General features: G+C 40.5%; 1 protein-coding gene across 7 annotated transcripts in view; it reads left to right on the plus strand.

Annotated features, from left to right (window-relative positions):
* kmt2cb (lysine (K)-specific methyltransferase 2Cb) overlaps nt 1-27,378 on the plus strand; it is a 74,104-nt gene that overhangs the window by 36,744 nt on the left and 9,982 nt on the right. For 2 of the 7 annotated variants that reach the window (XM_028019717.1, XM_028019722.1), the window contains 34 exons: nt 1,199-1,315; nt 1,513-1,617; nt 1,871-1,975; nt 2,284-2,465; nt 2,723-2,887; nt 2,977-3,083; nt 3,214-3,285; nt 3,363-3,575; nt 4,987-5,106; nt 5,367-5,492; nt 5,574-5,704; nt 8,187-8,379; nt 9,676-9,768; nt 10,014-10,061; nt 10,811-10,951; nt 11,384-11,416; nt 11,647-11,793; nt 11,893-12,034; nt 12,125-12,360; nt 12,493-12,566; nt 14,467-14,664; nt 14,899-16,887; nt 18,841-19,154; nt 19,259-20,826; nt 20,910-21,021; nt 21,331-21,397; nt 21,477-21,537; nt 21,669-21,901; nt 23,116-24,738; nt 25,229-25,417; nt 25,958-26,122; nt 26,223-26,352; nt 26,823-26,970; nt 27,057-27,241. In XM_028019717.1, the coding sequence (XP_027875518.1) occupies nt 1,199-1,315; nt 1,513-1,617; nt 1,871-1,975; nt 2,284-2,465; nt 2,723-2,887; nt 2,977-3,083; nt 3,214-3,285; nt 3,363-3,575; nt 4,987-5,106; nt 5,367-5,492; nt 5,574-5,704; nt 8,187-8,379; nt 9,676-9,768; nt 10,014-10,061; nt 10,811-10,951; nt 11,384-11,416; nt 11,647-11,793; nt 11,893-12,034; nt 12,125-12,360; nt 12,493-12,566; nt 14,467-14,664; nt 14,899-16,887; nt 18,841-19,154; nt 19,259-20,826; nt 20,910-21,021; nt 21,331-21,397; nt 21,477-21,537; nt 21,669-21,901; nt 23,116-24,738; nt 25,229-25,417; nt 25,958-26,122; nt 26,223-26,352; nt 26,823-26,970; nt 27,057-27,241 (9,532 nt within the window). Of the gene's footprint in view, nt 1-1,198; nt 1,316-1,512; nt 1,618-1,870; nt 1,976-2,283; nt 2,466-2,722; nt 2,888-2,976; nt 3,084-3,213; nt 3,286-3,362; nt 3,576-4,986; nt 5,107-5,366; nt 5,493-5,573; nt 5,705-8,186; nt 8,380-9,675; nt 9,769-10,013; nt 10,062-10,810; nt 10,952-11,383; nt 11,417-11,640; nt 11,794-11,892; nt 12,035-12,124; nt 12,361-12,492; nt 12,567-14,466; nt 14,665-14,898; nt 16,888-18,840; nt 19,155-19,258; nt 20,827-20,909; nt 21,022-21,330; nt 21,398-21,476; nt 21,538-21,668; nt 21,902-23,115; nt 24,739-25,228; nt 25,418-25,957; nt 26,123-26,222; nt 26,353-26,822; nt 26,971-27,056; nt 27,242-27,378 lie in introns of all 7 variants that reach the window. The other 5 variants (XM_028019719.1, XM_028019721.1, XM_028019718.1 and 2 more) reach the window with 5 other exon arrangements.

Raw genomic sequence — 27,378 nt, forward strand, 5'->3', positions numbered from 1 at the left:
TTTTTCTGAGGACACCAGATTTTATTTGAAATTGCGCTTTAGAGGCCATTATGTCATTAGATATGGTGTGTATGAGATTATGTCAATATAATGAAAAGACGGTATTTATGCTAAAATTTAATGTAAAAATTAATTTACCTATAAGCATGACTGATTTAGTCAAAACGGATACATGATCATAATAATGGATGTAGCATTTATTTTAGTTCCACATAGATTGAATGTGTTGATGTTCACTGTGATTAAAAGGTGCATTAGAGGTTTCATGTACTTATATGTGATTTGCCTTTTTTCCTAAGAGAAAGTACATAGTGTCAGAAGAATAGCGCAAATTACAGGTTTAACGCTTGCTAAATCTAGTAGAACATTTGTAAACAAGTGTGCTTATTATTATGTGCTCTGCTATTTTACCTTACAGAATAACACTACCAGCTATTTTTTTCTGGTTAATTAGCCAGAGTGGGCTTATTAGTCTAACTTAACTGAGTTTGCTTAGCTTCCTTCCTTCCTTCTTCCTCCTTTCTTTCCACTCTTCCTCCTTTTCTTTATTTTCCCCCTTCTTTTTTGTTTACTTTCATATATAATGACCAGCTACTGTAGCTTGACAGAGTGATGTCAAGCTAAAATTAGGTTTGCTTTCTTGGAACCATACAATATGTAATATCAGTGTTTAATATTGATTTAAATGTGTCACCCATCATAAATAAATTTTGTTTTTATCCCCTCACCATGACATTCACATCACTCGTGAACCATTATTGCCTCAGTCAATCTGTGAAATGTGTAATTTTAGCATGCAGTGCAAATATGTATTGAAGAAGTGTCCAGTCGCTCCTTTGTCCCGTCAATGAGTGAATTCTCAGTATAACAATTTGCATATATAATGCTGTCCGAGTTTGACAAACCTCAGTTGTTACAATGCATAGTCTCTTAAATTAACTAGAAATTGAGCTGTTTAGCTAAGAAATTGTATATTTTTTTTGTCTAGCAAATCTTCTGCAGAAGAAGCATCCTGGTTAATATTTGCACCTTTAGCTAAACGAATTGGGCATTCAGCATCCAAAAAGGTGTTTCAGAAAAGAAGCAGACTTTGCAATCAGACCGAGCTTGGGACTGTCGTTTTGAGTTTGTATGACGATGAATTATAATTGCATGGTTTGACTGAATTGGCCATTTTATGTTATTTTTTCATCTGCAGGGTCGAGGATCAGGCTTTCCTGGTAGGAGGAGGCCGAGAGGAGCAGGACTGTCGGGCAGAGCTGGACGGGGCAGAGCCAGAGGGAAAAACGGAGTGAGTCCCAGCATCAACCCTGGGGTATGATCTTTACGAGATTGTTTAAATACTTAGTTCAGCAAACGATAGCTATTTTATGAGCAGTGATGATGTTCGTATCAAAGGTTGTGCATGTACTGCACAGTTTTATTTGACAGTGGTAAAATATTTTTAAAGCCTGTGCCCTCCCATTTATATGTAAATTTTTTGTGTTTTTTTTTCTTCCTTCTTATTTGCAGATCACTGCAATGGAAACACAATACCCACTCAAAGAAGAGGAGGAAAATGCGATGCACAACACTGTCGTAATTTTCTCCAGCAATGACAGTTTCACGCTAAAACAGGTTTGTATTTGTGCCCATCTTTTTTGTGCTCATTCTGATTTTAATTTGAAATTCCTGACCATGAATTTCAATATTCACGCTAAATGGCCTCATAATAAATTGTTTGCTTAAAAGTTTGGCCTCCGGAGTTTTTTTTTTTCCAACAGCACACTAGAAATAATCAAGCCTCGGTTTACTCTAACCTCTGAAACTTACTGGCACAACTCGGTCATTGCACTGAAATCAGTTTACTCACATCTGTCTTCCCTTAAAGGACATGTGCGTGGTTTGTGGGAGTTTTGGTCTCGGTGCAGAGGGACGTCTATTGGCCTGTGTACAGTGTGGCCAGTGCTACCATCCCTTCTGTGTCGGTATAAAGGTATAGTTTTTTCCCTCTTTCATCTACTTCCTTGTTACTCTCTCCTTGTTGTTCTGCCTTACCTTTCTTTTTGCCTTGTTTCCCTTCTGTTTACTTCCTCACGCCCTCGTGTCTTGACTACTTTCCTTCAATGTCTTTCCTTCCTTGTTTTTGTCCTTCCATATTTGAGTTCTATCTCTGATTGATTTGAACTTCCATCCCTTTCTTAATAGAGAACTTCCTATTTTCTATAGGATAAAGATCTTAAAAGACAACTTGCTGGGCAGAAACTACATTTCCCATGTCTGTTACTGCTTTACTGTTTACAGATCACCAAGGTGGTGCTCAGTAAAGGCTGGCGATGTCTTGAGTGTACGGTGTGTGAGGCTTGTGGGCAAGCCACAGATCCTGGCCGCTTGTTGCTGTGTGACGACTGCGACATCAGCTATCACACATACTGTCTGGACCCTCCTCTGCAGAATGTTCCTAAGGACAGCTGGAAGTGCAAGTGGTGAGTAACTCTTTGATCATTGTGCTCTAATGGGCTTCAAGCAGTAAATCTTTTAAATTAGAATTGAACTGGTGCCTTGCAGAGTCACATTCCTTAACTTCACTCTTTCCCAATTTATGACTTTTTTTGTGGTGCTTTCTTTAAGGCTAAACAAAACAATTGTTTAATTTAAAATGTGTGACCTCATATTGTTTTTTTGTTTTTATCTCTATTCTCTTTGGACTAAATAACCATTGTATTTCTCCCATCTCCTGCAGGTGTGTGTCCTGCACTCAGTGTGGTGCAACCACTCCAGGACTGAGGTGTGACTGGCAAAATAATTACACACAGTGTGCTCCCTGTGCCAGTCTTACATCATGCCCAGTCTGCCTGGTGGACTACAGCGAGGGCACCATCATTGTTCAGTGCCGCCAGTGTGACAGGTCTGTGTTGTTCCTGCAGAACTGTCATGGAAGGAATGCAGAACCCTGACTAACTCTCTGGAAACTATCTGAACTTTTCCTCTCTGCAGATGGTTTCATGCTTCTTGTCAAAATCTTCATTCAGAAGATGATGTAGAAAAGGCGGCAGAGAGCAGCTTCGACTGCACGATGTGCCGAACATTTAAGACCACAAAAGGTGGGAGGGTTGTGATTTAGCACAATGTTTTTTTTTATTAAAGCAAATATGTTGTGTTTTTATTGCCACATGTTTAATAATTATCTTGTTAAATTACTGAACTGCTTGTGTGTTTTTGGTTCTACTGCAGTTATAACAAAGACAAGAGAGATCACTGAGCCACTACTTGTGACACAGACATTTTCCAAAGCTAAAGATTTTGGTAAGTTTAAAGCAATCCAAAAGAGATGCATGTTTATTTTTGAAGTATTTAACCTTTTTTGCTGTTTTTCTGTTCAGATCTGTCTCGGACCTACACCCAGGATGGTGTTTGTTTGACAGAGTCAGGACTTTGTCAGCTCCAGAGTTTGTCTGCTGCTGCGTCACGACGACGGAAACCCAAACCAAAGCTAAAGCTGAAGATCATTAACCAGAACAGCGTGGCAGTGCTTCAGGCCCCCGTGGACCCTCTTTCAGAAATGTCTCGAGACGAAGACATGGAGGACAACAGAGGTATCTATATGATCTGATACAACCTGTATGTAATCCTGTTGTACCGACCCATTTTAGGAAATTAAATATCTTCAAAAATTTGGATATTTTGGTAATTCAAATAAAGAATTTAATCTTAAGATTAGATAGGTTTCTTCCACTGAGAGGCATACATTTCAAGTGTTTCTTTCTGTTCATTCATAGCTTGTAAATAAAGAAGATCCATGACTCGGTGTCTAGCAAAAATAGAACATTATAGAAAACAGAGAAGCTATTTTTTAATACAGAAATATTGGCCTAATGACCAGTATGTCTATGTATTGCATCAGTGTGTTGTGACATGGAACACACTGATGCACTGCCATGCTCTTATGGAGGCCCAGGTACCTTTAATAGCAACTTTCAGTTTATTTTGAGTATTGGTTCTGGGGTCTCACATCTTCCTCGTGACTGGAGTCCTCAGGTTCTCTATGATGTTAAAGTCTGATGAGTTTCTGGCCAATCAAGCATAATGATACTGTAGTCATTAAAGCAAGTAAGTATTAGTATTACTGACAGCGGAGGCAGGTGCTGAGTTCTTCTGAAAAATAAAATCAGTTTCCACAAAGCTGACCACAAAAGCTGTGGGAAACACAAAGCTTTGTGGTAAATAGCTACACTGTCTTTGGATTAGGCAAAACGCAGTGGTGTTGAAATCATCACTGCCTGTTGAAACATCATATATTTAAACGTCTGATAGCAACTTGGAATCCATACCTCCCTAATTTCACTTTGTCTTCAAATGAAGGTAAAATTTACTTTCACTCGAGGAGGACAGTGGAGCTCTGTCCATGTTTTCTCTGCTACATGAGTGGCTTAACAAAAGGAACTTGGCCATTGTACTCTGTTTGTTGTTAAGGTTCTGATTTCACCCACAAGTCCACACCTTATGAATTTCTCAGAAACTCTTAGAGTTTTGCTTCCCAGTCCTCATGTTGCGAAATCTGTTGCTTGTGCAACTTTTTGCCCAAGTTTTTCCTTCCACTCAACTTTCCAGTAATATGTTCATAAAGCACACTGTGAACAGCCAGCTTCTTTAGTAATAACCTTGTGGTGTTGGTAACTATCTGCTTGACAAATGTTCAACTAGCAATAATCATTGTGTGAAATAATCACATGAAAAAAGCAGCTGATATATTAGCATGTGCTCAATGTAACTAATTTAAATTTCACTTGTTTACTATAGTAGTCTTTGGTCTGTTTTGATCAGTGTACATTTAATAGAAAGATATTCACTCTTGAAACTTGTGCAGTTGAAGTTCAATCAGGTGAATATCTTGCTTTAGAGAGTGGGGTTTGGATGAGACTGACCCCGTTACTGTTTTGAGGGGCCTGACTGAGGTGTTCTCAGCTGCTGGGCTGTCACTAATCATCTCTTCTCTACCTCTTACAGAGGCGGAGCTCCTTGATTGCGAGACAAAGTCTGACTCAAGCCTGGAGCGAGAGCCAGCGGAAGATGACTCCAAAGGGGCCGACGGCGTCAAGAAGAGGAAGAGGAAACCGTACCGACCGGGTAGGGCACCTGATCCAAGGAGACAGCTCTCCTGAAGCATAAAATGGTGCAGTACATGCCCAGCGTTGTAGCTGCAGAGATGTGCTGCCATCTCACGGCCTCAGATGCACAGAGGGCTCTGTCTGGTGTTTTCAAGCCTGCATTATTTTGCCACTTAACAGAGACAGAGAAAGGCTAGGCTTTAAACTAGTCAGCCTCACTTTTGAAATGGCAAATTGCACTTAAATCTAAGTTTGCAAGTAAATCTATTTTCTTATCAGGCATTGGGGGGTTCATGGTCCGTCAAAGAAGCCGGCCAGGCCAAGGTCCAAGCAAAGCAAAGCGATCTCTCTGCAGAAAAGATTCGTCTGGCTCTGTGTCAGAGAATCCCATCTGTAAAGATGAAGGTCAGTGCACCAAAACTATGCATATAATTTAAATTTGTGTCGTTGAACTCAGAAATTTCTAAAATAATGTTTTGTTTTCAGGTTGGACAGAAGCCCAGCCAAATACTCCTTTGGATGAGACGCCCTCTGGACAAGAGGTCCCAGAAAAGATAAAGAAACGCTACAGGAAGAAGAAGACCAAACTGGAAGAAGCTTTTCCAGCCTATCTGCAGGTCAGTAATCTGGACTGTGTAATGGTTTATTTAAAAAAATGCCACCACTTATCTTTGTATTACATATGTATATATTAATCTTTTAAATATATAATATATTTATATTCTCCAGTTGCATAAGGTGGACGGTAGAGCCACATGTTCTCATTCTATGTTATTGTGCACTGCTGGTCAGCTGACTTCTCAGGCTTTTCCCTGCTCACAGTAAATGTACGTTTGGCTGTTAACGATATTTACGATTCATAACATGTAGAGGACTGGCTTGGAATGTCAAGATGCAGCAACCAGCACTGTTTTTAATCTGCAGCATGTCTGTTAAACAGCAAACTGTAGAAAGCCTTACTAATGAAGAAGCTATCAGTTTATATGCCTGGCCAGTATTAATTTTGACTGCACATTTTTAAATTCTACTCGCCCTGTTTTTGACTAAAATCAAATTTCATTTCAGTTTATAATTTTAGTTTTTGAAATGCTTAATTTGAGCGTGGCTAGTCATTTTAGTTGTTAGTCTAATTCTTTTCAATTAACTCTTTATATATTTCAATCTGTTACAAGTAAGTGTCATAATTGTGGACTGTTATGCAGTACAAAGAAAGGTTTACTTTGGTCCCAATAGCTACTTTCTTAACTTATGTTGCCTGACCTGGATTTTATGTCCTGTCTTACTTGTATCTATTCTGTCCAAGTTTTTGTCCAACATTTCCAGATTAATGTTGAAAAACGTATCACATTTTGCACAAAGGCCTTTTGAACCTGCTAAATTTAGCTGGTGTTCATGTACAAGGCTCCTACACAGTCTCACAAAGTCTAGACAAGTTTGAATATTTACTGCCCCATTTTTCAGATCTTATGGGAAATAAGTTATTTGAGTGTGGAATGATGTTGGAATTTCCATGTTTCCATATTTCTGTATTGGAACTACATAAAAATATAGATGATGATGATTATTATAACTGTAATAATCCATACATAATTGTCGTGGCAGAGATAATGTTGCTTTTGTGTTCCTCAATAAAATCAAGTAGTTCATTCATTTTTTGGGAAATACATTAAAACGGTAGTTTTTCTTAACTCAAGATTATCATTGTGTGAGAATCTCTGTATCTTGTTTATGTCTCCATGTAGCCAGAGTTGGATTTCATATCATTAATCTGTTTTTTAATGGAAATGGTTTTCAGTTGTAGTTTAATGTGCGTGTAATATGGAATGTGTTGCTAAAATAAGCAACGCATTCCATATTATGTGAGTTTTAGTATGTGAATTAGATAAAATCAGTATTTTAATGTTAGTGAATTTAATGTTTGTTTTCCTTTTCAAATGTACAGTTTTATGGAAAAAAGTCAGTCTGTTTTGAGCTATGTCTTTCTGAAAATTGTTCTTTCACCCCTGGGAAAGGCAGGGAAAGCATAGTAAGTTGCATTGAAACTACTTGCCAGTATGCACTTTATCCCCCTCTGTGGGCTTTTTGGAAAAGATGGAACATCATAAAGTATCTCTGAGTAGAATATGCTTGTCTACTATCATAACTTTTTTAATGGTTCCTTTCTTTCTTGTGAATTGACATACAAAGGCTTAACTGTAGATGGCTGCTTGTCCCCAGCCAGTATCTTAGTGTCACTTTGTGTTGCCCAAAACCTCGATAGGTGATGTGCATTAAGCCAGTGGTGGCTGTCACTGCCACTCTTTATCCCACCACATTAAGGAGAAAACCTAAAAGTCTTACACAGTGAAGCAGATTCCATTAATTATTGAGATAACACGTCGAGCTTTACCGTCTCAGTGCAGCAGTGAGCACTGTTCCATGTTGCAGAGGATAGCTGGGATGTAGCTGATTAGTGGAGGCTGATCCTGAGGGGTCAGAACCATGTGACTGTTGGTTTGGAGGAGGGCTCTCCAAAGTGCAGCCTCGGGGTAGATGTGTCATATGCAGCCTTTGACCACAATTCAAAAATGATCCAAGTTTACCCCACTACCACAAATGGTTGAGGCAGATATATGTATAGGTTTTAGGGTGAATCTTTTCCCTGATGCGGGGGCTTTCGGAAACGACGCAAATTCAAATGTTCTTCAAATTGTAAATGCAGGCTACAAGACAAAGTATTAATTTTTTATTAAAATATCAATGAATACATCTTTATAATTTCATTTTTGTGGTCCATACATATTTTCTACTTGACCTGCTTGCTAAAAAGTGTGCTGTGTCTAGAGTTTCAGTTCAGTTGTCAAGGGCCGTCATTGTGCATTGCAGTACAGCTGAACAAACATTGTTCTTATACTTTCTTCTTATACTGACCAGGAAAAAAAATGGTGCTGATCTTTTTACCTTAGTTTAACTTCTATTGTGCCACATTTGTTAATCTTTTTTCCAGCTATTTTTCTGTTTTGTATTGTCAGTCTCATCTTTTTAAATAATCATTTGCCTCTTATGGTATTTATCGTCGTCGACATGGCGTTGACTTGTCCTGTTTGTTGTCTTTCTCAGGAGGCTTTCTTTGGTAAGGACTTACTGGACAAAAGCAAGCAGAGTAGACAGCAGGGGGTCGAATCAGGCTTGCTGGAGGACGGGCAAAGCTACGTGGAGAGGAAGCAGCCCACTGCAGGCTTCTTGGATTCAACATCAGACCCGCTGCTAAGTGCATCAGCAGCATCCATTTCCTCCAGGCCGGCAGCACCACGTATGTATAAACAATAATTTTGTTCCATGTGATTAGTTCTGATGTAATTCACGCAGTGAATGCAATGTTGTAGGATAAATATTGAATATATCAAGAAAACGGTTTGTTTTTGATTACAAATTCCTCTCCTCTGTTCCTAAATACACGGCATTCCAAAATTACTTATAACGCTTGAACTTATTTTATTTTATTGCATCATGACCACACACTTTAATGTACTTTATTGGGATTTTATTTGCTCAACCAACTAATGCATAATTTGAAGTGGAAATGAAATGATACACGATTAAATGTTTTCTTACACAGAGATTGTGAAACCACCTTTCACTGCAGTTACAATTTCAAGTTTTTACCACCTTTGCACATGTGAAGAAGGAATGTTTCTTTTTTGTTATTTGCGAGAAAGCTCAAGGTCACTCAGGTACAAAGCTTGTGTCAAATTCACATTAGATTTACTTCTGGACTTTGACTGAGCTGCTGTCACCCATAGCTCTGTGTGGATGTTTACCTGTGCTGTACTGGTGGAACATAAAGCCCAGTTTTTAAGTGTTTTGAAGCTGTTGATATGTTATACTTCGTTTCCAAAAGATATTTAAAATTCAGTAAGATAGATCGAATACTTCGTTTCTTTTTTTTTCTGAGAATAAATTATTACTTAGTCAAGAATAGAGAATGTTTCTCTTTTTAGACTGTTACTTAAAGGTTTCTCTACATGCAAAAATGAAGAGCAATTTTTGAGCAGACAATAGTTGAAACAACCTTAATTTTATGGTAGCATTTAAATAGTAACTTTTTGCAAGGAACAGAAATTAAGATGATCATGTTTCTACTGTTTTTTTAATCTTGTGGACTTTACCAAAGGATGCTTGATGGTACTGAATTCCAACTGAAGCTTTTTTATTATTATTTTAAGTGATCCCCTTTCAGTCTTGATCTATCCACCACCATTTTGAAAAATTATGACTTGATTTCAATCATTTTAACTGAAGCTGTTAACTCCTTTTGTCAACATGTGTGACTCGCTGTTTCAGTAGAGCTCAGCCATCTATCTTCAACCTATTTTGTATTTTATATCATTTTTATATCATCTCAGTCAAATATTGTTATGACCTCTTTTGGGGGAAAACGGCTTTTGAAAATTTGAGTTCATCCAAGGTTTAATCAACAACAAGTTCTACATGTGACATGTGACAACAAGCAGCTCAAGATCCCTCATGTCAGTTCATCATCATTTATTATTTGTGACACTTTGGTTTTCCTTTTTTTTTCCTTTTATTTCCTTTCCTTCATCTGCAGAGACGACAGAGGAACCATTAGTTGATCTAGCTGATGTTCTTAACACTGGTGCAGACATCTTGGGAGTGCTCGGAAAGCCAAGCGGTGACTCTGGTGCGTCAAATATCTCAGAGGCAGTGACAGTGACAGAATATATTATTGGTCACCTATGATGGGTTTATGTAATCCTCTACTACTCATTATATGTAAATATACTCAGGGAACATGTTTATTTTACTTTCTTCACCTTTGTGATTTTCTTTATTGCCTCATTTTAATTGTTTGTTTTGGTTTTTATATTTTTGTTTAGTTTATTCTGTCTTCACCATTTTATTTTACTTGGTTTTGGGTTCTTGTAGGTCTTGATTTTTGCCCGTTCAAGGTTGACAGCTCACCTCCTCCTTTTGGTAAGGGTGCTTTGGCCTCCAGTTCTCTGCTTTAGTGCATTTCTCCTGCAGTGTGTGTCTCTGTTTTGGGTGTGCATGTTTAAATATTACAGTGACACCGTACCTAGCTTTTCTTTTTTTCCTCTCTCTCAGCCATTTCAGATTGCAATAACACTCATGAGCTGCTAGTATCTGTCTAACACACCTTTAGTTTTTGCCCAAATGTATTTGGTGTGCCAGTCTTTGTGATCGTGAGCCTTCAAATATTCTCTCATGAATTCATATCTGGCTCAAAGAAGATTTCTTCAAAATGGGGGAAAAAAACTGACAAGGGTGTCCTAGCATTCAAAAATGAGCAGTCTAGAGAGTGAAGAAGGGCCTTGACAAATGTTCTTAGTTTCTGAATGCAGTAAAAGGCCTCTATCTTCATGCCTTTGGCTTCCTGACAAAAAGCTATGCAGTACATTTTGTGGGCTATTTATGGAATTAAAATTGTGGCAATCTCTAATTTTAAGCGCTCCTGTGAGTTACAGTGCATAAATTCATTATGCAAGTTTTATTAAATGATTTTCAAAACCAATCTTTTCATCACATGAAAAGTGTTAAGATGTTTTGTAAAAACCAAGCTCGACTTTTAAATTGTTTAGTTTCAATTGCCTTTCTACTTAAACAAGTTCTCATGCATTGACTCATTTAAAAGCAACACCTGTGGTGACTTTTTTTCCCTTTGTGTTGCATCTTTCTTTGTTTGTCTGTCTGTGTTTCCACAGCTGGACTGGACATTAGGCCACTTGCAGATGGCTCCTCAGTAGCTCCCCAGTCTCAGACTGGCCGAAGGACGCCTCGAACCATCCCAGAAGAACCCCTGGACGGCATTCTTAGTCCGGAGCTAGACAAGATGGTCACTGATGGTCAGTGGGAAAACACACATCTGATAATTACACAGAAACCTTCCACATCAAACTGAGTCTAATCAGGATTTTTCTGTCAGATACATTTCTGAGACTAAAAATATCATAAGTTAATTAGCACTGGCATTTTTTCTTCCTTAAGATGCTTTCTAATCTTATGGCTTGAAAGGCTCTTTGAAATGTAGATCTGTGAATTGTGAATTTGACATTTGAAAATAACATTAGCATCACTATAACCTCTAAACCAGCCATAACCATATTAGTGGTTAGCATAGTTTCTATTTCAAAAACAGCTGCTTTTGTGTGTTCATTTTATACAGGGTAGACATTTACTTTAACTCTGAAATTTTGTAAACACTTGCAGTATTTGATTCATAAAATCTTCAGTGACAAGTTGAATAATGATGTTTTATGATTTTGCTTCCTTTTCAGAATCAATTCTCAGCAAATTTTACAAAATTCCAGGTTGGTACTTTAACATTTTTGCCACCTACATGTGCAGTTCAGGGTTTAGCAAAAAAAGAGAACCAAAATAAATCAATGTTATAATATTATTACTATATTTATAGTAAGTTATTTCTCAGACACAAAGTAGGTAATGAGTTTGAAGAATAGACTAGAAATTTTACTTGATGATCTATTAGATTAGGTATATTACTGGTATGCGCAACATTGTGTTTGCCACACTGTTCCAGAGCTGGAGGGCAAGGATGTGGAAGATCTCTTCACTGCAGTCCTTAGCCCGAGCACGAGCCAACCACCTCCACCACAGGTGCCTCACCCTCAGGTCCCAGGACCCCTCAGTTCTACACCTGGCACTGGTATGCCTCATCATAATGCAGGTACGCTATCCAGTCATCTTGTATTTATTTGAATGTAAGGATCACATAAACGTTTTTAAAACAATAAATGCTTCATATTTGTGTCTATTGTGTGTGTAGGTAACCCAATGTTTCCAAGGATGCCAATGATCAATGGTATGAGGGGACCAAACCCACGCTTCCCTGCAAATCCCGCAACAGGACCTTGCATCCCAGAAGATTTCTCCCCTCTGAACCGTATGCCTTTCACTGACAATCCAAGGTAACACATAGCTTGCTATTAATAAAGTTCTTATTTTGTTGTCTCTGACATTGAATGATATTTCTTGAGCTGATGTTCTTTTTGTTGCAGGGATCGTAAATTTAATCAGATGGCCAGAGAGGCAGTTGGTCCTTGGCCAACTTCTACCCATGGCCCTGGCCCTCCACCTCCCGGGTCTTTGCCTGATGGGGAAACTGAAGCCATGTCAAATGCCCAAAGGAGCACACTCAAGTGGGAGAAGGAGGAAACGCTAGGGGAGCTTGCCACTGTTGCGCCCGTCCTATATACAAATATCAATTTCCCCAACCTTAAAGAAGAATATCCAGGTTAGTAATTGTTTCAGAAGCTTTAATTTATCTTTCCAGATTTATTTATTTATTTTTTCAGTTTCTTTTATTTGAGCATGTTTTGCTACTGCATTATTTAATTTGCATTTAATTTCTTTGTTCTTCCAACAGATTGGTCTACAAGAGTAAAGCAAATTGCTAAACTTTGGAGGAAAGCTAGCTCACAAGACAGGGCCCCATATGTGGTAAAATCCCTTTCCTGTCTCTGGCCTTCTGGTTTTTGACAGTGCAGTGAATAATCCAGTCAAACCTTTTAGACTCTTTAGAAGAGACCAATAAAACTGCTTATCTTCAGCATAAGTAAATTGCTAGATTTTTGGAATAGTTTACCCTGATAATTAAGACTGTGCTTTATCTAGTGCATTTACCTTCACGATTTCAGACTTTTGAGGTTTGAATAGAGAAACTGCTGTGAATGTCTCTTAGCGACCGTATGTTTCTACTGGCCTTGAAGGCGTTTCATACTCACCTTTATAGCTGAGGATTTAAAGTAGATTTCTGTAATTTTGCAAATTGTTTAAGGGTGTTCAGCTCCAATATTCAAGAGCCAGAATCCTGCATGTTTGAGATGTAATCCATTCACATAGCACATTGCCATAGCAGATTTAAATGGCTGAATTCAGCAGAGTCTGTGGTTAATAAACCAATAATTTGAATGAAGTGTGTTGAACCAAGGACACATCCAAAACACGCAGGACACTGGCTTCTGATGCCTGAAGTGGAAAGTGGATAGTTTCAAGCAGAGAAAGTATGCTTCCTTTTTTATGAGCTATTTGTCCTGTCATCTATAAAAAGCAAAATGACATGTTGACAGTCATTGCCTCTCACTATCTTACTGAATTTTAAATATCTTTTGGAAAAAAATATTGTCATAAAAAATTTGATTTATGCTAGTTCTGGTATTTAACTACTAATGTTAATTCAATCTATAATTGTGAGAACAGGGATCAGATGTATTATGCAGCCCTTACTTAGAAGTCAATGTTAAAAACTTCACATTAATCTTTATTTTTAGTATAAATGGACAGTGGTGCATACACTAGGATGTTGATGTAGACACCCAAACAGAGAAACTGCATCACTTACCTTCAAAATAAGTTGCTTCTTCCAATAAAAGTAGGTGTTCAGTTTCACATGTTAAATTCCCACTTCATGCGGTTTAATTTCAGATATTCTTATAACCACCACAGGGTTAGTCCTGCCCTATACAGTCCTGGACATGTATAGGGCAGGATCCAGCCCTACAGACTGTTAAAGCCCCAATGTGGTTTACAATAAAAGGTTATAGTATGTAAGTCTAACACATTATGCCTGCCAAAAGGGTGTCACTTTAGGCAGCCATGTTGGTCAATAGGGGCTCATAATCCTGCTGATTTTATTAAATATATTGGAATATAAATGCTAATCTGTAATGTGATGTTTTATATTAATACTAAGAAATATATAGACTGCTGAATCTGAGATATAAAACATATTTGTGATTATCTTAAGTAAAGAATATCTGCACAACCCAGAAAAACTCATACATAATGATCAAGTATATAATGGTTTTATAATGGCAATGCTTGATGCAAAATTGAGCTGCAAATTTTCAGAGGTGTGTGTAGACCAGGAGTGATACATGAAATGGCATTTGTAACCTTTGCTTGAAGCATTGCTTATTTTGTTTAGACAGCAAGCAAATTAAAGTGTTCAAAAGAACTACCTCCTGTTTTATTTAGCATTTATTAATCTGAATAGCAATGTCAATCTAGTGTCTTTGCTCGTCTATGGTTAACAAAAACAATGAAAGAAAAAAAAAGCCTTAGTTTGGTGGAAAACTATATAAAACTTAAAAGAAAAAGCAAACATCCTTTTTCTGTTTAGGTAAAGAACATTTTAGTAAAGACCTACTATATCTAAAATTACTACTGTACAACATTGAAACTGGTTTTTAAAACACTTTTATTGTGTGAACCATATTATTGTGCTTTAATTTATATACAATTTACACATTTTCTACAGAAAATTGTTTTGTCAGACCCATAGTTATGAAATACTTATGTGACGCCTGCATTTGTCAATGTGATTGATTTTGCTGTTTAGCAAAAGGCAAGAGATAACCGAGCAGCCCTGCGCATCAACAAAGTCCAGATGTCGAATGAGACGGTGAAGAGGCATCATCCGCAGCAACATCCCCCTGAGGTGTTTGATCCCAACATACCACTAGACACAGATCTCCTCTTTAAAGACCCTTTGAAACCAAAAGAGTCAGAGCATGAACAAGAGTGGAAGTTTAGACAGGTAAGAGTGTATGCAATGAAGTCAGAGAATGCAGCGCCAGGTCCACTTTATATAAAGACAGCTAAGAAGTGGTCGTTTATTAACGCTTCCTAAACATCTGCACTATCCTTCGCATTAACCGTGATGACATTGGTGGTTAGTAGGTCCAGTTCATTCTTGGCATGAGAATAAATTCTGCATCTTTGTTGAAATCTAATCTCTCCTTATCTCTCTCTCTGTCTTCTGTCTTGACAGCAAATGAGGCAGAAAAGCAAGCAACAGGCCAAGATTGAAGCTACACAGAAATTGGAGCAAGTAAAAAATGAACAACTCCAGCAACAGCAGCAACAACAGCAACAACAGACAACCAGTCAATCAGAGGGAGATGGTACCAACAGTGGTAACCAGAGTCCAGCCTCTCAGCCCAGTAATGGCAGCTCCTCCCCGATGCAGCAGTTAAACTCAAAAGAAACTTTTGCACGGCCGCAACTACAAGCAAACCCAACATTTTGTTCTTCAGAGGATGTTTTTGTGCGACCGCCCCCTCCCCCTCCATCTGGTCCATCGTCCCAGCCTCAGTCTCCGCAAGTTTTCTCACCAGGGTCCTCTGGTTCTGGACCATCTTCTCCATGGGACCCATATGCCAAAATGGTAGGGACCCCAAGACCACCGCCTCTCGGACCAAATTCATGTCGCAGAATGTCTGTGGAGTCAGGTAAATCACCCACCTCTTTGACAGAACCGCAAGACAGAGGAAGACCCTCTCCAGCACATGAATCATTTGGTTCTCCTACATCAGTGTGCAATGACCCTTATGCCAAACCTCCTGATACACCCAGACCTACGGGAGAAATGGATCCCTTTCTGAAACCCATAGGACCACCCAGGGGCAGTCAAGCGGCTCAAGGAAGATCCCCAATGGGTTCTCCTGGCAGAGACCCATACTCAAGGCCCATGATAAGAAATGATGCCTATCAGCGCATGGCCCAGAATAGGATGATTTTGTCTGACCCTTACTCAAGGCCTCTAATTGCACCAATACCTGGAAGTAATGAATCTGGAGCTGTTCCTCTCTTTAAAACACCAATGCCCCCTCCTCAGGCTCAGGATGCCTTCAACCGACCAGGTCAACATCCCACTGACAGATTCTCCCAAAATCAACCAAACGACCCCTATGCACATCCTCCGCATACCCCAAGACCATCAGCAAATGACAGTTTCACCAGTCCACCTAGAATGGGTCAGCATCACCCTCAGGGGCACCCATTTTCTCAGTCAGGACCAGTTCCTCAAATGTCTAGAAATCCTTATGCACATGCACCATCCACACCCAGGCCAGATCATTTTACTTATGACCCCTTTGCCCAGTCCCCTGGTCCCAACAAGCCAGGTCCAGACCCTTTTTCGCAGCCTGCAGGAAACCAGCGTTCCATGAATGAACACAGCATTCAACCTCGACCATTTTTTGAAACATATGCTCGACCACCAGGCACCCCACGTCCTCATGACAACTACGTCCAGTCATCAAACTCATCCAGTCCGTCCTCCGACCCTTACTCACAGGCTCCTGCTACTCCTCGTCCCAGTGGGATGAACCAGTTTGCTCATAAGCCCCACATTGGACAACGAATGTCCCCTTCCCACTCAATGGATCCTTTTGCTCATCCACCAGGTACTCCACGGCCCTCTGTGGGAGAAAGATTCTCTAAGTCACCAGGTAGCCAAAGGGGGCCAGTAGAAGCATTTGCTAGTACACCTGGACCATCTAGGATAGGAAGTAATGACATGTTTTCACAGCCAGGGGCCCACAGAACAATGGTTAACGATCCTTATGCCCAACCTCCAGGGACCCCAAGGCCTGGTTCTGATGTGCATAACAGACCTATGGTAAGACCAGGAGTAGGCCAAGATCCCTTTTCACCTCCTCAAACCAGGCTTCGAGAGCAGTTTCCTCATCCAGACTCTCTCACACCAAAACACCCTGGAGTTTCTGAAGATGGATTTGGCCAATCACCTTCCACAAGACTCAGTCAGACTCCTGGGCATGACCCATTTGAACAAGTGCCCATGGCGCCTTGTCCACAGTCAACAGAGAAAATGGAAATAAAAGATCAGACAATTGTGGGGAACAGTGGAGCGGGCCCTCAAGATCCCACCCAAATGCCAAGCAACCCACAAATGCCTGCTTCATCTTCTGAATCACAAGGTGTGGCTCTTGCTGAGACGGAGGAGAGACTAAAACAGGTACCCCAGAACTGAAACCCTCCAGAAAAAATACTTTTTTCTTCTGACACATACAGAAAACCAGCTCCTGCTGTTGTAGAGTTATCTAATTTATTGTTATCAGGACTGATGAGGTGACTCTACAGCAAGTACTGGTTGTCTCTTTGATTTGCTCAACCCTGCAGCTACATGGTCAATTTCATAATGAATAAGTATCCATGGAGATTATTGTAGATTTGTCATGGATTATAATGTATTTGGTGAAGATGTGTTAAACCCTTCAAATCTTTCATTGCGGTTGCATAATCTCACATTGGAAAATTGAGGGAAAAAAATGTTGATTTGTATTTATTCAGTGGAGGAAAAATTAAATGATTAATAGTTTTTAATAAAGTCAACAACTATCACAATTTTTGGTACATATTCTCTTAATGCTTTGTGCAGCCCCTTTTTTATAATAAGACAGCAGATATTCTTCTGCTGTAGCATTTCACAAGTTGGGGCTTGCAAAGACTGGGTTAGGAACTCTGATAGTGTTGGAAGAAGGTTGATTTTCTGTTTTTTGACCATTTTGAAAGACCCAGTCATGCATTTTCAGTTTTATTGGCTTAGAACACCATCATTTTTTGCCATCCATTCTGTTTCCTGTTTGGAAGAGGAAAGGAGCCACACAGGCACTGCCTTCCAACATGCTTTTCTACTGAGGGACAAGATGCTTTTGTGCTGAGGGCCATGAAGGGCTTTTCTACTCTCTCCTGTGTTTCACACCAAACCCAGCTGGAGTGCTTGTTGTAGAAAAGCTCCATTATTGTTTCTTCATTCAAGATAAATCCCAGCAGAGTTTAGTAAACTCCACATTTTCATACTTCATAGTAAGACATGAAATGCCTTCTTCTGGTATCACTCGCAAAGACCTGGATGCATTTAATTGACCTCTAATAATTGAGACTTGGCGACCCCCAAGTTGCTACTTTTAGCTCTAGTACCCTATGATCTTGCCCAATGTGTTCAATGATGAGAGAAATATGGGTCTTCATCCAGTTTTATTGTTACTAGCAAAAAGAAATAAGCCTCTCATGTTTCCTAGCAACCAAAGCGGAACTCCTTCCACTTTATTATTAGAAAAAGAGCATGTTTGGTTAGCTAGTTTTACCCTCTGTATGCACTGTACAATGGCTGCTGGAAAAGACAAGTGCTTTATTGTTATCATTCAGAAACAACTGGTACATCCTTGATGGTTGTGCTGGAGGCTCCACTTCTACTTCTGAGTCTGACTCAGAGTGAAAGATCTCCAGTTGTATAATTGTAGATCTTTTTTGCAGCCATTTTCACGTGAATAAAGTGCAAGTTTGAGTTGGGGAGCGTTACCAGCAGCAGCTTATTTGCATAAGTGAAAGAGGCTTTAAAACAGCTAATTCTGAAAGGAGCTCAAAATAGACAGAACTAAGCAGGTAAAAAAATATCATGACATGAGAATGATTTTGTAGAGAAAAAATGTAAGAAACATGTTTACTTTAGCCTTTAGAGCTACCCAACTTGCTTAGTTGGGTAGCTCTAGAGGTCCCTTTAAAGGCTGAACTTAAAAATAAATTTTTGCTGCTACTTTAAGGCAGTTTTTAGTGGCATAAACAATTTTCTGAGGACGTACCTTTTCTGCAGTGAATAAATGTTCTCAAATTAAAAGTTGGGTTTTGCTTTATTATACTTTAAAAAAAAATTTTGCCAATAAATTATCTCTATCTTTGAAAAAAAATCCATTGTCAAAATGTTTTTTCTTTTCTTAATGTAAGTTTTGTTCTTTAGATCTTTTTACTTGCCTATTTGCTTGACCTTAACAAACAGAAAATGTGGAAAAATATCCACAATAGAAAATGGCAATGCTGTATATACCAAGAATGAAATATATATGCATTGAAAAATTTCTTTGAACATTTCATGTCCTAGTAATGCGTTTTATTTTTCTCTGTTCTGTAGCGACAACGAATTAGAGAGCTAATCCTCAAGCAACAGCAACAGAGGACTGCCAACCGACAGGAGAGGGGCCCTCAGGATCCTGCTGGCAACTTAACCCCGGGAACACCACGACCTTGGCCCCACGAGGGCCCTGGTCAACAAGGGGAAATGTTCAACAGGCCTCCTCCACCCTATCCTGGACAAGGACCCATGAGAGGGCCAATACGATTTCCTGGAAATTTTCCAGGGGATCAGCGAGTCTGCTTCCCTAATGACGGGCAAATCCAGCGGGCACCACATCCTGGAGATCCTAATTTAAGACATCAGGGACCAAGGTTTGAGTTGCATTTTTTTTGTGCTTAGTTTTTTAAGAGTTTTTTTTCAAAATACAATTTCCACATCCAAGCTTACACTTTTATTTACCTTTCAACCTTTTTAGGTTTGGATTTCCACCTGCAGCTTTAGGTCCTCATGGCCCTCAAGAGTTCTTCCTCAGAGGGGAACACCCAATGCAGGAAGTCCCTCCACAGATGAGAATGCCCATGCCCACCAACATGACAAAAGGCATGGGAGGAAGCCCTATGGGTATGCCTCACCACTGCCCACCACGCAGCGTGCCTATGCAGCAACACAACATAATGGGTCAGCATTTCATCGAGCTGCGTCACAGAGCTGTAGAAAATAGGCCGCGCATGCAGTTTCCACCTGGCGCCATGCAAGGAGGCATGGACCCTAATCTCCAGGGTCCGAGGCTGCCAAGCTTTCCTGGACCACATGACTCCAGGTTCCCTTTGAATCAGGGGCCTAAAATGGTGGACTCTCTTCCCGGTCAGTCTGGCCACGTGCACCTGTCTGCCAGTTTGGACAATCTTCATCAGCAAACCCAGATGCCAGGAATAAGTGCCATCAAACAAGCTCCTCTAATGAGATCAATGAGCCAACCTGCTTCAAATGAGACCCAGAATATGACGTCATCCATTATCCTCTCTGCACCCCCTGCTGGACAGTCTGAGGCTGTCTCAGTGACTAACAGTGAAGCGGTGGAAGAGAAACTAGATGCAGAAGACTCGGCAGTCAAAGATCTTGAGGATGTGGAGGTCAAAGATCTGGTTGATGCTGATTTAGAAAATCTTAATTTGGATCCAGAGGATGGTAAAGACCTGGATCTAGAGACAAATGACCTACACCTTGATGACTTTCTAACATCTGGCAAATTTGACATAATTGCATACACAGACCCCGACTTGGATGATATCAAGAAAGACATGTTCAATGAAGAACTGGATCTCAGTGATCCCATGGATGATAACGCTGAAGCTACGGACATTCCTAAAAGTGCAATCCCTGAAACTGAGCCTTCATCTAGCTCAGCATCTGCTCCGTCAAAGTCAGAGTCCACAGGTGAGCAATCCACCTCTGAACTTAAGCCGGAAGTACCTGGGAGTCACAGCTCTGACTCCTTGGCACGAGATCAGGAAATTAAAACGGAGGTCAAAGACTGTCAAGGGCCGCCTGACCAAGAACAGCAACGACCTGAAAATCCCTCATCGCAGCAGGGGGTGCTCTCTGACTCCACCCCAGTCCTTTCTAGTTTACTCATTAAACAGCAGCCTGAAGAGCAGTCATTAAATCCAATCATTGACTCCGTCAGTCAGGGAGGTAACCTCATGGCCCAACAGAACCCAGCCGGTGATAATCGGCATACCTCCGCGCTTACAGTGAGTCAAACGATAGCAGACACGGCCACTGCAGGACAACTATCTGCTTCTGACTTTGGAGCCGACCAACAAGTTGGAGTAGACCAGATTGGTCTAAGTCAAGCCCAGCAGACTGTGTTGAACCAGAATTTGGGTCAGCACAGCCAGCAACAGCGTCCTCTCCTGCTGGAGGAGCAGCCCCTCCTGTTGCAGGACCTCCTTGACCAGGAAAGGCAAGAACAACAGCAGCAGCGTCAGATGCAAGCCATGATCCGACAACGTTCCAGTGACGCCTTCTTCCCCAACATTGGTAGGGTCTCCGCCAACCCTTGTAGGATTTTGTGTTAGACACGGTGTGCTTTGATTACATCTGACTGTGCATTTACTTGGCAGATTTCGATGCAATCACTGACCCCATTATGAAGGCCAAGATGGTTGCCTTAAAAGGTATCAATAAAGTCATGGTTCAGAACAACATGGGGATGGCTCCAATAGTGATGAACAGGTAAAGGCCACTGATTTTACACAGTAATAATATTCATACTGAAATCGAAATAATTACAGGTGTGTCTAAATAAATAAAAAAATCTTTAAAGGATTAAGTCAGTTCAAACATTTTAGCTTGTGTTTTATTACACAGAGTATATTTTTCAATGATGCTCCAATATAAGATGCACCTGTACTTTATACTAGTAAATAAGTTACTCTCACAAGGAGATATTCAATGATTTGCATTACCTGCTTAATAATACTACGTCCTCCAGCATTAAAATGAGAACATTAACAAGCATTTTATGATAACCTTGTTTCACAGATTCCCTCCCGGTCCTGCACCACCTTGTCCTGAGAGCACACCTGTCCCTCCACAAGTCATTGGACCGGTAATTAACAATTTTCTGAAGAAAATACCAAAAGTTTGTGTTGTCAGTATAATAATATCTTTGTCAATGTTTGTATCAGGATGGCAAATTGACCCAAGTACCAAGACCAAATCCTCCAAACTTTGGACCAGGATTTGTCAGTAAGTTTTCCAAAGACTTTTTTTTTGTTAAGCATCAGTTTTCTGAAGATATGTTATGACTGTAAATGTATAGATATTTGTTTTTTCTGCTGTCAAGTTTGCTAAGAAAACATCCATCTTTCTTCCATCAGACAACCCTCAGAGGGCTCAGTACGAGGAGTGGCTTCAGGAGACTCAGCAACTACTTCAAATGCAGCAAAAGTTTCTAGAAGAGAAGATCGGAGCTCACAGAAAGTCAAAGAAAGCCCTGTCTGCCAAGCAGAGAACTGCTAAGAAGGCAGGCAGAGAGTTCCCTGAGGAGGATGCTGAGCAGCTCAAACATGTCACAGAGCAGCAGGGTGTAGTGCAGAAGCAACTGGAGCAGGTAAATGCAAGGCTTGATGAGCTCCACCACTGAGTTCTGTGTGACCTTTATATGCAAGTAGCCATCAGCATAAATATGTTTGTTTATCTGTAAGCAAAGCATTTAATTGTCAAAGAAGGGATATCATTTATCCAGCGCAGCTGCAGTGTCTTTCTGTCAAACCTGTAAAGAAGAAACACAGAATAATTCAAACAGAAAAGCATATACAGTAGTATGTCTCTCCTGGAAATGTTAGTGAGTTCAAAATTCCATATAGAGTAATAAAAAACTCCTATCCAACAGTAAGAACTGAAAACATCTATAACATGTATATTTAACACCCAGGATTTCTGCACAGACTTCAAATGGTCAAAGTATAGAATTTGATTTTATTATTTCCAGGTCTGGAAAAAGTGTTTTCAGACTTTGTCCCATTGAAGACAAAGAATCTAAACTGGTTGCAGCAATTAAAGTTGCCACACCTCCCTCTAATACAGCAGCTCACGAGTTTCAGTTCTGACCAATCTCTTATACATTTTCTTTTTAAAGTATATTCAATTATCTATGCATTAATCTGTCTGTCCATCCACCAATTTCAGTCCATTTAACTTTCCATCCATTCAGTCAACCTTCCAGTTTCTATCAAGCAACTTACCCTTCAGTCTGTTCATCTGCTCATCCATCCATCCCTCATTTCAGAATATTTATCACTGATTCATCCATGTCTCAGGCTAGTCATCTGTCCATTCACCCATTCTGTCCAACTGTGACTACATCTATTATTTCTTTCTCTCTATCTTTTAAATCACTGTCCATCCTTTCCTTCATACATCTCTCCAACAGCTATTCATGTGTTCATTCTTTTTTGTATTCATTCACATGTCCATCTGCCATGAACATTCACTTGTTTTTTTCATCTTTCTGTCCATTTATTTATCTACCCTTTTTTAGAGTCTTGGGTTTATGTAGGTTTAATCTCTTTATGCAATATCTAAATCCTTCAAAAATATTGTAGTCTGGCAAACTTTACCAGTCTTACTTAAGTATATATTTTACAATTTGTATCATATTTATACTTATACTGCAGTGTTTATAATGAATACTTTTTAAATTAAATATTAACCAGACATTGACAGAAATCTCAAAATATTTGAGATTTTTTAGAAGTCTAAAGCACAATGTAGGGAACTCTGAATCCTTATCACGCTGATGAAACCGTTTTCATCTTTCATCAGATTCGCAAGCAGCAAAAAGAGCACGCTGAGCTTATCGAGGAGTACAGAGTGAAACAGCAGCAGAACAACATGACCCCCATCATGCCCGCTATTCACTCAGCGACGGGCAATCACGGCATGGTTCCTGGCGGCCCACCAATGCTCCAGCCTCCCATGAACCCCGTGATGCAGATGCCTCTTCACCCTGGCCAACCAAACGCAGCACCACGCATGCCGAACCCTCCGACGGGCTGGCATTCTGGGGCTACAATGCCTCTGGGTGGTCCGGGGATGCCTCCCATGATGCCCCCTCAGGTAGCTGCTGCAGGTTCAGCTCAGCCCCTTCAAATACCAGTGGGTAGCATCTCTCAGCACTCACAGATGCCCGTTGAGCCCCAAGGCACACCTGCCCCGCCAGGTGCAGTTAAACCGATGCAGGCGGGTGGTGTGAAGTTTGACGACAACAACCCCTTCAGCGAAGGTTTCCAGGAGCGCGAGAGGCGGGAGAGGCTCAGGGAACAGCAGGAGAGGCAGCGCGTGCAGCTCATGCAGGAAGTGGAGCGTCAGAGAGCTCTGAAGCATCGCATGGAAATGGAACAGCAAGGGATGATGGCCTCAGATGGCAGCGGTGCACCTCTCGCTCAGATGCCGTTTTTCAATTCTGAGCTGCCACAAGACTTCATGCAACCTCAGAGGCCCCCACTGCAGCAACCACAACAACTTGGACCGATGTTTCCCCAGCAGCAGGCCATGCAGCGCAGCTTGGGCTCACCGCCTGGAACGTTCATTCAGGGTGACCGAAGACCAATGATGGGCAATGGGATGATGCCCCCGGACATGGGGCCAGGTTTAGGGCCAGACGGTGTCACCATACCTAACTTCCCCCACGCTCAGCCAAGGCCCCGCCAGTTCAGCGGACCAGGAATGATGCCTCAGATGCCCCTTGAGGGTCCTCCGTTTGATTCTGCCACACCGCTTCCATCCAACTTTCCAGGCTCAGGTCAATCTCTTATCCAACTTTACTCCAACATCATTCCAGATGAAAAAGGGAAAAAGAAAAGAAACCGCAAAAAGAAGAAAGATGATGATGCAGATTCAGTCAAGACACCTTCGACTCCACACTCGGACCTCACAGCCCCCCTAACGCCATGCGTCTCTGACACCTCCTCAACCCCTACCAGAAACACCCACGTCTTTGGCGATCAGGACCTGTCCAGGTCTCCATTACTGGGGTCTTCCACGCCCAGCCATTCAGAGCTGGAGAGGCAGCTTTCTGGTGGACAGTCTGGTCATCCCACTCCAGCATCAGACGTGTCGAGGACACAGGCTCAGGAGCACGAGAGGATCCTCCGTAACATAAAGCTGGAGCAGACCGATGCCGCTGAATGTGATGGGTCCTTCAACTCAGAGATGAACTCTGTGAAGGAAGAAAGGAACAAAGGGAACATGTCTCCATTCCCCACTGGACAGAGTCCAAACAAGGGAGAGGCTGGCAATGAGCTGCTGAAACACCTGCTGAAGAACAAGAACACACCTCCACCTGGCCTGTCACAGCAGAGGTCAGAGGACAGCCTGCGCTCAGAGGAGGAGGAGGCCACCGACTGCAAAACCCTGCTGAGGCAAAGCTCCATGGACAGCAACGGGGTCAGTGTTTGTTTACCCTATAGTTATAGAGAACAGATCAACACAGTGAACAATAGGCAGACAAAGGTTTTACCAATATTTTACATAAATCCGAACTACAAACTTATATTAGAGTTTTATGCGACATGGAACGTAAGCAAAAACCAGAGGTCAGATTTGGTACTTTGCCTCTTTGTGTGATTTAAATGAAATTGAAATGTACTTTTTGTTTCATTGTCCTTTATATATGATTCTTAGAAATTGAGATTTCTTTTACATGGATGATGAAGATAAACTACACTATTTTAGTATTACAGTTTCAGTTACCTCAATATCTTTCAAAAGCTTGGCGTCTTCAGAAGAGGACATTTTATGTTTGAAAGATGTTGATGTTGGTCTTTGTCTGCATCTTTGAATGTGTTTGTGTGTCTTATAAGAACCCTTTACGGTGTATAGCACAAAAGAAATAAATTATACTTTTAATGCAACTATTTTTATTTTCCAAATTCAGGCCTATTCTGACGGAACCTCAGAGTTTCCTGGCTCTCTGCTTCCTGAACAAGACAAGAAGAAAGGCAGGAACAAGAGACCACCAAAGGGAGGAGAGAAGCCTGCTCGCTACAAGAAGAGAAAGAAGGAAGGAGATGACAGGCAGCTGATCCATTCAGGTCCTGACGCCGTTATGACACAAATCAAACAAGTAAGACTGCTTTACTGTTTTCTTTCTTCTAGTCACATTTTTATCAAACAGCTGAAAAAAAAGTTTTGAATTTGCATTTTTAAAGAATCAGAAAATAATTGAAACGTTTATTGATTTTAGTAAAACTTCCATAGATTAATTGCTTACAAAGTGGCATGTTTAATTTAAAATATGCCTTTCTGGTAATTTTGACGAATATGGCTTAGCTTTATGAAAATCCACAAATTAGTTTTCAGGCATATGTTTAATATGTTGGGTTGTAGTTTAAAGAATGCTAACTCCAGCTGCCACCGACTTCTTCCTCAAGGACTATAAACAACAAAACGTGAACAAAAAAAAGTGATTGCTAAAGCAGCTTTCTGTTCACATTGCTGTATCTGATAGAAAGTTGACTTGCAGGGAAAACTATATCTAAATGAGTTTGCTGTGTTTTCAGTAAAACTTTGTTGTTTTTTAAAATAACTACCGGTAAATACACAGTTCCCATGCCCATTGTTATCTTTAATCTCACAATTGTTTTGTTTCTTTGTCTTCACACAGCAGCTTTCCCTGCTGCCCCTCATGGAACCATTGATTGGAGTGAACTTTGCCCATTTTGCTCCCTACGGCAGCGGCCAGCTCAATGGAGAAAACCTTTTGTCTGGTACTTTTGGCAGCGCCTCACTGGATGGAGTCTCAGATTATTACTCCCAATTGGCCTATAAGGTGAGTATTCATTACTGTAGAAAAATTGTAAGATACAAGAGTTTGTGTTCAGTGCATTAGCATAACGTATGCTGATTTTGCATTGGTTGTGAATCTGCAGCAGAATAACTTGAGCAATCCACCAACACCACCGGCGTCTCTCCCTCCAACCCCACCACCTGTGAATCGACAGAAAATGATCAACGGTTTTGCTACGACTGAAGAGTTGGCCAGCAAAGCTGCTGCCATGGGTAAACATTTAGCAGCACGTAGCTACATTTATGAAGACAACTACATCACAGTTCACCATTTGCACCAGTTGTATATTTGCACAGTGGACAACAAAAGTATTCATACCACTCGAACATATTCCCATTTTATCAAATTGCAACCACAATTGTCAGTGTATTTACATGCTGAGGTGGTACATAATTTGGAAGTGTAAGGAAAAATAAATGTCTTTTACTAAATATTTTACAAATATAAAATGGTATAATGAATATGAAAGGTTTTATATTCATACTTGGAATCTTTCACTACAGTTACAGCAGCATGTCCTTGGGGGTAATCATCAGTCTTGCACATCTAGAGAAAAATCATCTCTTCACCTTTGTGAAAAAATAAATGCTTAATTTGTTTTTCCTTTTTCTCCAATTACTTTACTATTAACTAATAATGCTTTCAGTATGGCTATTTAAGTTTTTTTTCTATTGATTTCCAGTTTCCAAAGGTCTGGTGCCCAAGCCACTCCACGTCCCATTTAGAGCTGAGGAAGATCTTTTAGCCCGGGCCATTGCTCAAGGACCCAAAACTGTGGATGTTCCAGCTTCTCTTCCCACCCCTCCTCATAACAACCAGGAGGAGCTCAGGTATTGAATCAATAACAGTAATTTATAAGTGGATCATTCGCTTCGGCTGTGTGGTTTTTGACTGTTACTTTCTTTTGTGATACCAGTAATAGAGGACAGGAGCCGTGCAAGGACAGGGATTCACCTGACAGCTTTGTTCCCTCCTCATCTCCTGAGAGCGTGGTTGGCATGGAGATCAGTCGCTACCCAGACCTGTCTCTGGTGAAGGAAGAGCCACCATCCCCATGCTTGTCTCCCGTGCTCCCCATGCTGCCTGCCCCTGACGGGAAAGGTGAACACCCACAACATCCTACATAATTCAATCAAACATAATTTGTTACCTCATAATTAATTAGAATTTATGAGGTAGTTTTAACACTGAACTCAAGCTTCTAAGCCATTTTGTGCAGTTTGTTTTTTATCTGGACC

Source organism: Xiphophorus couchianus, chromosome 6 (genome assembly GCF_001444195.1).
Source record: "Xiphophorus couchianus chromosome 6, X_couchianus-1.0, whole genome shotgun sequence".
NCBI classification, from domain to species: domain Eukaryota; kingdom Metazoa; phylum Chordata; class Actinopteri; order Cyprinodontiformes; family Poeciliidae; genus Xiphophorus; species Xiphophorus couchianus.